The sequence below is a fragment of the Cygnus atratus genome, chromosome 9 (assembly GCF_013377495.2).
Source record: "Cygnus atratus isolate AKBS03 ecotype Queensland, Australia chromosome 9, CAtr_DNAZoo_HiC_assembly, whole genome shotgun sequence".
NCBI classification, from domain to species: domain Eukaryota; kingdom Metazoa; phylum Chordata; class Aves; order Anseriformes; family Anatidae; genus Cygnus; species Cygnus atratus.
Window position 1 is genome coordinate 18,993,149 of NC_066370.1, and position 11,182 is coordinate 19,004,330.

Sequence of the window (11,182 nt, forward strand, 5' to 3'; positions counted from 1 at the left end):
TTTTTGAACACCGGTCAGCGTCTGTAAGGGATTCTCTCTAGCCATGCAATTAGAGTGCTTGGAGATGAAAGCACTACAAAGGAAACGTGAAGACATACTCCTGGTGGTGCTTACAAACACTAGCACTTCAGTTACAGAGCCTGGCAGGAGTCCCATCACCTTTGGCTCTCCCAAAAGCTGGGTGTTGACTCTGGTTGGTATCAGGGACTCACTCCATTGTATCACTGCTGCCAGCTCTCTCCTACGTCATTCAAAGTACCAGGAGGACTTCCAGTCACCTGGTTCACTGGTGTTGGATCAATTTTTCAAGCCCTCTCCAGCTGACATTGTTTTGAATAGGTGGCGCGTAACAAAGATTGAGCCTTTCAGAAGCACTGTGACCTTCCTTCTACTGTGAGCGTGTTTGTGCTATTGGATGGTACAGAACATCTCATGTTAAATTCCTCAAAAAAAACCTGAACTAAATTCATCCATAGGCACCTTGGAGGAAAATTAATAAATAAATAAATAAATAAAAATCAGTATCTCTGGAAGCAAGTCACCAGTCGTTCCCGAAAGTCACATTAGGCTTATACATACAATCGTGTATTGACTGAAAACCTTTACAGCAACAACTGCTTTGGCAGCTACCTGCCTCCAGGCCTGCGGGCTGCTACAAGCCCCAGAGGGCTGATCCCCTGTACTTTCCTAGCCAGCACCGGGTACGTACACCTTATTCTCTTCCAGAAAAGGAAGCTGAAGGGCTAGTAGTGCTAAGTAGTTCTTACTCATTTAATACCTGGCACAGCGCAGCTGGAGCCCAACAAGTCTCTCCCCTCCCACCACTGCCCCAAAGTCAGGCTTGAACTTGCCACTCTAAATCTGCTCCCCAGCCCCTTTCAAAGGCTAGTACTGAGTATTTCCGTGAGACTTAAAGGAATCCAAACATCCAGCTAACCTGCAGCCCTCATCCATGAACGAAGTTTTAGCCCAAGACTTTAGAAAATACCTGTCTGCTTCTTTTATCGTGAAGCGAAATAAACGAGCTTTGGCCTTTCAGATTTACCTGAAAGATGAATGTATAACAAACTCTCCTGCCCTTGCTTTGCCTGCCTCAGAAGCGCAGGAAGTTGAATTGAGCGCTCCAGGATTTAACTCTGTGATCTGAGGCAGGGGTTTAGACCATCTGCCGTTCAAACCTAACATATACCATGAAGTCACTCATTCAGCATCTAGATACCACAATGATGGGCTCTCTGCACTGGAAATAGTAAGCTGGTTAGCCGTCTCGCTTCAGAACTGCGTAAACACTATCTGAGATTTCATTTAAAATAAAAAAAAAAATTCATTGAATTTGGAAATCTTCGCAGCCAAGGCAAATATCTACAATCAGCCAAGGGAAAAAAAAAAAAAAGTTGAAGAAAAAGAAAATTCAATATCTAGTTTTCAAAATATTCATAAAATGCAATTATATTTAAAATGCAATACATTGATTTTTAAATTCCACATACTCATTCACAGATTCATCTACTTCAAGGCCCATTAAATCTTGGCTGTCTGGTTTTATAGCCTGTATTCCAAATCCTTTTGTATTATCTCCTCCTGTGAAAAAGTCAAGGATTTGTCCTCTATAAGAGATTCCCATATACAGCCAGCCTAAATAAAAATATATTCTAATGCCAAATCCACAGTTTCTGGAACTTTGTTTCCAATTTTGTTTTCTTGGAGACCACTCTTTCTCTGGAGGGAACCCACAGGACCGCCGACCCTTTGCTGATAAGCTGCCTATGACAACAATGTGACACCTTCAGCAGCTGAGCTAAAAGTAGAACCTGCGTAAGCTGGCTGTGGTTACTGACAAAACAGCCCTTTCTCCTGGAGAACGCCGGCAGGCTATTCCCTCGTGAAACTTGGAAAAAAGACGACAGGATGTACAAAAGCCTAAAAGGCCACAGGAGAAGAGGGACACGGGTAAAAAAAAAACGTTTTTGCAGAGTGCTGCGTAAAGGATTAGGCCCCTGCTTGGCACTCAAAGCACACTCGATTGCTATAAGCCAGGCTTTGTGCTGGTGAATTTAACCCTACTGAAAACACAACCAGTGCTAGAGGAACGATGTTTTACGTAGCTGTGGCATGTAAATCCCTGTAACTGACATTTAGCTTAGACGTGTGAAAGTTCACGCTGGAGAAAGGCTCCAGCCTCTGGTACTGAAGACACTCTGTAAGACTTCGTGCACGCTCATGGCACCAGACACCAACAGCTTTCAAACATCACTAAACCTGATCAGGATTTGAACTAATGACCTGCATCCCATTACCAAACTCTCTGAAATCCATGGCTTAGAAATTTTAGCTCCTGAGGCAGCTCAGACAATAAGGAATTTATAAAAGCACAGTAGGTGTGGTGGCTCTACTGACTCAGCAAACAGTTACAGGCTTGGGCACAACATCTACTGCACAGCCGCTCGCTTCAAATCCGCGAGGACAACGGCAACACTCACTGTGAAGGGTGTCAGAGAAGAGAGTAAAATGGTAACTCTACTCCTTCCAAGTCTCCATATCCCAAACACAAAGAACGAAGTTTGTTCACCCTATTGCCTGTGAAGTCCCAATTGTGGCAGACTGTGCGTTCTTCCCTGTCTCCATCAGTGTTTCCCTACAAAAAACACAACTCCATAGGACTCTTTCAGGCTCTGTTCAGCGTGTCTGTTCATCAGTAATTGCCATAATTAATCTGGCTGTGGCTGCAAGACTCCTGTTGGATAACGGCAATCCAACCTCTAATACATCTGGAACGGTTAGAGTAACATTCCTTGCATACACATGTTGCATCGAGTCCCGCAATAACACAACTAAATGACATCTTTCTTTTCAGGACAGGCTTAAGAAGAATAACAGAAGTTTCAGTACTTAATACTCATCTAAACATAATAAGTTACAACTAGGAGTAAAGAAGAATGTCTGTCTCTGTCACGCACCGGTACTACCAACATCAAAACAAAACAAAACAAAGCAGCCAACCAGCTGAATACAGTGGCACAGAGAGGGCTCCAGCAAAACAAAAAATCCACTTCTGAATTTCCACTGCAATAAATATGGCAACTGCCTTGGGGTTGGGGAGGAGTGTGCTGAAGGCAAGGAATATAACAAGTGACTTTCAAAAGGAATATGGGGTATGAACACTGCATCAATCTGCCTGTTAGGCAACTGTCCGCTATCGCCCACAGGTGAGAAGCAAGCAGAGGTGACAAAAGCGAAGCAGAAAGTGAACAATAAGAAGACAGCAAAATTAGGCATCTGGTAAAGAGGAGGAGGGAGAAGGAACCAACAGTTAGAAAAAATGAACGGAACAGCACAGACAAACTGAAGCACTGATTGTGAACAAGGAGTGGAGAGGAGCTGTGTACTGCTGGAACTGGGGAAAGATGAGAGAGATGGGAAAAGAGATGGGTCAGCCAGAAAAAAAGGACCAGAAAAATCATGCAGGAGTAGGGAATAAAGAGCAGGATTTCTAATAACTGGACTGTTAGTTTCAAGTGTGAAAGAAATCCCTCCCCTCTCCACCTTGAAAAAAAAAAAAAAAAGAAAAATATCAAAGTCGCTATTTTATCCCACTTTGAGAGCAGTATGCAAAACACTGATCAGCTTGAAGAAAGTACATGCCACTGAAATCAAAAAAGTATCAGGATACTGGGGTTCTGATGTGATGTGGACAACTAGCTAAGGTAGTACTCACAAACACTGCAGCTTTGGAGCGTTTAAAATTCTCACTGTACTGAATGCTGTCTCTCAGGCATGATGTGCTATTTCCCTGTGGGTAGATTATTTCACAGAGACTGAACAAAGATTTCTGGTACCTCCCTCCTAGCTTCTACTGGACACAGACATGGGCACATGGACACGAGACCAACCAAGGACTTACAACGTTTCCTGGGTAGAGAAAGCCATGTGGGCATCAGACCCTAAAAGAAATCAAACCACCTGTCTAAGAGGTGTGTCCAGTGCTCACTCACATGTGTAAGGCATAGGGACCTGGGCCAGGGCATACATAATTCTGAAGCAGCATCACAGTCAAGTCACATTCATTATTCCATGTATCAGGAGGTCATCTCAGGTTGTCAGTCATTAATTTAGAGGCAAATGCTAGATACAAATGTCATTAAATCAAATCCACAGCAACACAAAGCACATACACACTGGCTGTTCCCCAGTACTGCATAGTTATTTCTTGTTTGTGTACAACCCGCACTGGTTTTACTATTCTCCAGCGTGGAGGACCATTTAGTCAGCCCTAGTGCTCGGCTGCCCTCCCAGCCAACGAAGACTTGCCATCAGACGGACCTCCCTGGGACGCACAAGTACAACACTGCTCTGATTTTTCAGATTACCACCTGCCACAAACCAATAATTTGGAGGCAGTGAATAACAATAATTTGCAATAAATAACAATTTACAACTAGGACAAAATCATTTGTCTGGCGTATTCTGTTTGTCTCGGTGTGTTGTAAGCCAGGTGTATGTAAGCCAGGCAGGAGGGGCTCATTTCCAGACAGCTGCGCACGGCACGGTCACAGATGTCTGTTGCATGCTGCAAACTCTCAAGGATTTCAGTTTCAACTACTGTCTGATAAATTCTTTGGGAATTGTCCTAACATTACCATTAGAGTTCCCAAGCCACGACAATGTCAGCAAGATTCACGAAGGAAGCTGCTGTCAGCAGCAAGGTTTTCCAGCAGAGTGAAGCCAAGTTTCAGGCTGCTCAAAAATACACAATACAGCATCTACATCTAAAGGACCGAGCCATCTACAGAACCAGACAGCCTGGTCCTGCAGCTGTGTTGGACTCATGGCCTGTGCCGCAGCTGTAAGCAATGCCCTTTGTGGAGAATGCCTCTGAGCACATCCATCTAGGACACGCACAGTCTGCATGTAAGCCTTTCTTACAATCCTGTTTACATCCCTTTTTTGGCAGTCATCTCCCCCTCTGATGTCTCTGGTCTAAAATAATCAGAGGTCGTTGAGACAGGGATCCCATTAAAGGTGGAATTTCCAGCTGAATACTATACTTCTATTCAAGTAACAATAAATAAGAGGACAAAAGATTATGCAAATATAACCTTTCTGTGTCCTGTGTTCTACTGAACAGCACAAAGTCAAGTTCATCTGCCAGAAGAGGAAGAGAGGTCACTGCAGAGAAAGTGAGAAAGAAGAAGCCTTCATCTCAGCAGCATGGATACAGAAAAATAGTCACCAGAAGGGGCTGTGCATCAGGTCTGGAGACTGGGAAGTACAGGATCTCATCTTTCCAATTGTTTGAAAGGGGTATGAAAGGCTACTGCAGCTTCTGGGCCAGTCACTGGAGGGAGTGATACTCACACCGGGCCTCGCTCGTATTTTGTAGGCAGCCTTCCTTCCTGTCACAATTCCTGTATAAAGAATCAAAGGCTAACTCGAATAGGAGCCTTCATGAGGGAAACGTTTTATTCTAGAAGCTGCCAAAAAAAAAAAAAAAGGTAATTAACAATTATGTCAAAAAAGTATAGTTTCTCATCTTTGGAGACTAGCAAGCTAAGAAGTGTCACTAGTGCTCTTACATGCACAGATATTTCCCTTGTGCTTCTGCTGACTTTCCTGGAAACTAACCCTCGTACATTCTATTGGAAATAGGCCAAATCTAAAGATGTGAATTTAGACTTCAGGAAAGCATCAGGCTGAACTTCTCATCCATCTGGTGATCTTTCTGCCAATAGTACCTGAGAAGATCATCATGCTAGGGTTAATCTGCAAGGCGGAAGTACACTGAATATCCACTTGTAGCTCTCCTGTGCTCACACTTCTGAAATCTCTAAACTAATGACTCTCTCTGTAGCACAAAAACTCCATTGTTCTCAGATCTTCACCCAGGGAAATAAGATTTAAAACTCAAGAAAAGAGAACAGTGAGTTAACAGATTTTGAGAACAGTCGGTGAAGAGCCTGTACCCACTAGAACATGTTCTTTAGTGAGACTACATTGGTTAAATCCAAACGAGGAGACACGACCAACAGACTGACAAACAGGTCTGTGAAAGCCTGGTCTTGCAGTCATATTAAACTTTGCACAGCTGGAACTATAAGGTTCCCCAGCACCTCATTTTCTTTGGCAGCCCCTGCCACAAACACCTCTGGTTTTGACTATCTCACCCCTCCTGGTCCTTCTCATAATTCCCCTCCTGGTCCTTCTCATAATTGCTGGAGAACCTTTTTCTATAATAATGGTTTGTATCCTAGTGCTCATAGACCTGATGGTGTCTAAAAATCCTATTTCCTTGCAGGGATGGTGATAGTAATCAATTAATATGGAAGAATGCTGAAGAAACTTGAATATAGAGATGCCAGATAACTGTGTGTGCTGCTTTAAAAGATACATACAAATACTCAGGAAGTTTACTTCTTTAGAGAAGGAAAAAAAAAAACACAGATAAAGCTTGAGACAGTCTTATGGCATTAACTGCTGAAATAGATCTGGTATTGAAGAAGAGTGACAGAAGAAAATGTTTTGCATTGAGTTAACTCCAAACAGAGCCATGCTCAAGTTAGAAGTGTAACAAGAAGCATATTTGAAATGGCAAAGTGAGAAGGTGTGACGAAATACCAAGAAATTACAAGAGGAAAACACCTCCCCCATCAAAAACGTAATCTGAAATCTTACAATAGATAATAAAACCCAGAGGACATGTTTTTAACATTGACTATTTGCTTTAACATTATAGAAAAAACACCTGTGTACCATCTTTCAAAAAAAAAGGCAGACACATCAACAGGTAGATGCTCACGTAGGTCACACAAGGCCGACCTAAGAAAATAAGTCACACTGACCAACCCAATACAACGCACACAGAGATCAACGCCTGCCTTCTGCCAAGTCAGCAAGCTATCTGTATCCTTCTTACACTGTGAAATAAAAGACTAAAAACAAAGTCTCAATACTTTCAACTTTGTGTATGAAAGTATTTTTCCTGAGAAATTACACATTTGCTCTTTTTAATTGTCATCCTAGAAACAATATCCAAGTATCTGGTAGAGTTTAAAAAAAAAAGTACAAAATAAAATCTGAGACAAGTCTTTGGCCCAACTAAGTTGAGGAGCAGTATGGGCTGAAAAGCTGTGGAAAACAACAGAAACTGAGCCCAATTTTATTTTTACTAGTACTGCACAGTCTCAGTCTAGCCTTTTGCCCAGTAAATGCCTATAATCCATTTTAAACCAAAAGACTCTAATGGCTGAGCGCAACATTTTCACAAATCTGAAATCTCTTCCCGATGAAGTCAAAAGGATGAAACATTTTGGGGAAAAAAAAAACATCACACTGTCACTCCGACTCCCTTTTGGTTAGGTTTATACATAGCTTTTGCTAAACACACCTAGGTCTTGCTCGAGTGTTTCGTTTTGTTCAGACATTGTTTTTAAACACAGTTTTTGCTGTGTTTGTTGTTGGATCGATTGTTTTAGTTTTTTGATTTGTAGCAGTATTTGACATCCCTTCCAACTGGTTAATGGAAACTTTTTATAAACCATAACATTCACCTGAAAGTGACATGAAGCATGTGCTCACGTGAGCAGAAACTTGAAGAAAAGATTGTGGTAGACCGATTCCACCCCCACCCCACCCCCAGAAAAAAGCCTTATTAAGCATATAATGCAATTAGCGCCTGTGCAGCAGAGTCTGATTTGGCACTTTTAATCAGACCGCCTCCCGGTACAGTCGGGGCTGCTGGGCGACACTTGAGATCTGAAGAGCGTGGGTAAAAATAACCTCCGTACAACAAGACGTGATGAACACCAGACAGCTGAGTCACCTTTAAAAACGATTTCGATTTTCTGTTAGGAGGAATTATCAAAAAGAGGTGGATAAAGGATTCAAAAATCTGCCTGAAACGTGTCTTTCGTTGAATGCTCTGTAATGTAAACCCTAAGCTTCCCTGAGGTTGCTCCCAATGACTTTGGCATCAACATGGAGCGCTCAGTCGCCACTGGGAAACCTCAGCTTCATGTGGAGAAGCAATTTTGTATAAAACTTCAGCTCCCTTAAAAAGTGTAATTTTAAAACATGTGTTCCTCACATAGCATCAACTATTATCATTTATGAAGGCTTCCAGTGGTTTCAACAAAGGAAAAAAACAACTTCAGCCCCAAATCTGCCACTGAACGCATGTGATCCGCAGAGCTGGTGGATGAGTTGCAAGACAGCTGAAACATGACAGAAAGTGAAAGCCAAATACACCAAACACTGACCGAACAACCGCTGTAGGGGCCTATGGGGATACACAGTGAGTCTTCAAAGCCCACTGGTGCGACTGAAGCAAACCCTGCGAGAGGAAGCAAGGAAGCACCTCTTCGGGAGGACTTCCCCGCTGATTTTCAGGTTGACCATGTACTTTGGAAGATTTCTTAGATCTCAAACGTGAGGATGGAGGCAGCGGGCGAGCAAAGCGATCAGCGTTTGCCAGCCAAAACGCTCAGGCAGGAAGGCCACCCGCTGCCCCTTGCCACCACCTCGCTGTGAGGAAAACGACGGCTCCCCGGGGCTGCCCGCGGCCCGTTTCCCTGACAAAAACCGCCAAGCGCCGGTTTCCAACCGCCTGCCCGGAGGAGAAGGCTGCGGGAACGAGCAGCGCTACCGCAGCCACGGCCGCCGGGGAGCGGGAAGGGGCTGAGGGGGAGCCGGGGCAGGTGGCGGCGGCTGGGGAAGCGTCGGGTGCGACCACGGAGCCTGAGGAGGGGGAATGCGGGAGGCCGAGGCCTGGCGAGGGGCAGCGGGGCCGGGCTGGGGCCGGCTCGCCGCAGGGAGCCGGCGGGGGACAGCTCGGCAGCGGGGTGGGGTGGGAGGCGGGGGGGGGAACGGGGAGCGGCGGCTCCGCGCTGCACTCACGGGCGAGTCGTAGGAGAAGGCACACTCCGTCTTGTAGACCCGGTCCCCTGACTTGGGCACCCGGATCGTGGGCATGTAGGGGACGAGCAGCTCGCCCAGGTCGCCGGCGGCCATCTGCGCATCGCCGCCGCCGAAGAGCGCGGCCCGCTGCATGCTCGCTGCCTGCCTCCGGCCGGCCGAGGGCAATGGAGGCGGAGGGCACCGGGCCGGGGCAGGGCGCGGCGGTGGCGGCGGCAGCGGGAGCCGGGCCCGGGGGAGGGGAGGAGGAGGAGGAGGAGGGAAGCTGCTATTTTTAACCCAATGGCAGCGGCACCAGCTGCGGCTGCACCGGGGGGTCCCCTCGGGCCGGCCCTCGGCCGGGGAGCGCCGCCAGGTGCCTGAGGCGGGGGCCGCCGCTCGTGAGGCGATGCCGGGTCCCCGGAGCTGTCCGCGGCCCTGACGGGACCGGCCGAGTCGCGCTGCCCCCCTGCGAGGTCTGCGCACGGGCGGGTTTGGGGTTGGGTTGGTTTTTATCAGAAAGCCGTGATTTCCAGGAGGTGGGGATGGAGACTTCACCTCCTGGTATCCCTGGGGGGGTAGCTCACCGTGGGTAGCCTGGAGCAGGTTCCTCTTTGACCAGTAATATATTTTTTTTAAGCAAGGAAACGCTATATACGTATATATATATATAAACTGTACCGATTTATTAATTTCACGTGCCTAAATACAAGGCTTTTGACTTCCAAGTCCCCAGCCTGTAATTAACCGCGTCCATCTGATACAGGTTTCTCTCCACATGGACAAGCGCACCTGTCACCGTCCCGCTACAGGAGGTGTCGAAGGTGGCATGTTTGAGCACAGCCCCTGCCAGGAGGTGGTGAAGGTGGTGTGGTTCAGTGCGGCCCCTGCCCTCAGTTTGTATTCATCCTGCCCTGTGCATGCTATGTTGGAGAGGAGGATCTGGTTCTTGGGGTGCTGGAACAGTAACAATGCTGTGGGAAGTCTCCGGGAGCACCACGAGCCAAACCTAGATTCTCTGTATTGAGGGACAGAGCCCTGAGCTTAGAACAACTGTTTTTTGGCTTTTGTTGTGTTGCTCTTTGCCTTTCACTTTGAAAGAATACTGATAGGAAGGAAGAATAGTGTGAAGAAATTTCGTAGAAATATACTTGAAATAGTATCTCTTTTTTTTTTTTTCAAACATTATCCAATAACTACTGCATACACTTGACAGCAGCAGGATTAAAGAAATGGCTGATTCATTTAAAATGAAGACATGAATAGTTCTCCACCTGGAGTCCACATAATACACAAGGATGCACAGATCACTTCCGAGTAAGTGATGTGACCTTTTATGGAATTTTTTTACCTCAAAATCAAAAGGTTCTAAAGGTGGTTCTAGTAAAATTTCAGTTAGCAACAGAATTGAAAAATCATGAGTTTGCATCCAGCTATGAAGAAGCAATTTTTCAAGGGAAAAAAAAAGTGTTAGGAACTGTGTGAAATACCAAGGGCAGAATATGATCTCAGCAGAAGGGGTTTAGACAAGAATAAAATTTACATCAAAGAACCATACCCATCATTGGATGCTGGATAAAAAACAAAATTAATAAAGGGTCACCAGACAGATTTATTTTACCTGGAAAGGCTTTGTGCTTTTTAATGGCCTCTCTTATAATTAACATAGCATTTATAAACAATGACAGCCATAATGAGAAATACACGCTAACCTGAAAGATCAATGCAAACAAAAAGGACAAGTCAAAGCATTGATGAGAAATCAATCCGACTCTTTCTAATGTTTGGCAGTGCTCAGAAGCAGCTGATGAGGCTGTCTTTGTTTAAGATAGCCTGTGAAACACTGCTTAATGTAAATAAATTAGTTTTTAGTTTTAACGGTTTAAAATCACAAGATGATCAGGGTTTACTAAAGGATTGGGGCTTGTTTCCATTAAAAATTAGACACTGCATATGGACAGATTAGTTCAGGGTTGCAGACTAACATACATTATTCTTCAACCTCTTGAGGTATTTAAAACTAGAGGAATACCTTTGCCATTAGAACCAGAGGAAACACATCCCTCTAGTGGCAGAAGTCTGCCAGATAAAAAGAGCACCATCTTTATTACCTATATATTTCTTAAAAGTGGTATAGAGGAAAATAGAAAACAACAAAGAAACAAAAACAAACAAACAAAGAACAATAACAACAAAAAAGATCCTTGTAGAAATATGTTCTAGAGTGACCTTTCAGTGATCTGCACACATAAGGGTCCAGTTTGGAAGATGAAAGATGAGTCTAGCTACAGAAAAT

At 44.8% G+C, this 11,182-nt stretch overlaps 1 protein-coding gene across 3 annotated transcripts in view; it reads right to left on the reverse strand.

Moving 5' to 3' along the window:
• Nucleotides 1–9,182, reverse strand: part of USP13 (ubiquitin specific peptidase 13) — a 46,416-nt gene extending 37,234 nt beyond the window's left edge. For 2 of the 3 annotated variants that reach the window (XM_035557267.2, XM_035557266.2), the window contains exon 1: nt 8,890–9,067. In XM_035557267.2, the coding sequence (XP_035413160.1) occupies nt 8,890–9,042 (153 nt within the window). In that variant the 5' untranslated portion in view covers nt 9,043–9,067. Of the gene's footprint in view, nt 1–8,889 lie in introns of all 3 variants that reach the window. The other variant, XM_035557265.2, reaches the window with a different exon arrangement.
• Between the last annotated feature and the right edge of the window lie 2,000 nt (nt 9,183–11,182).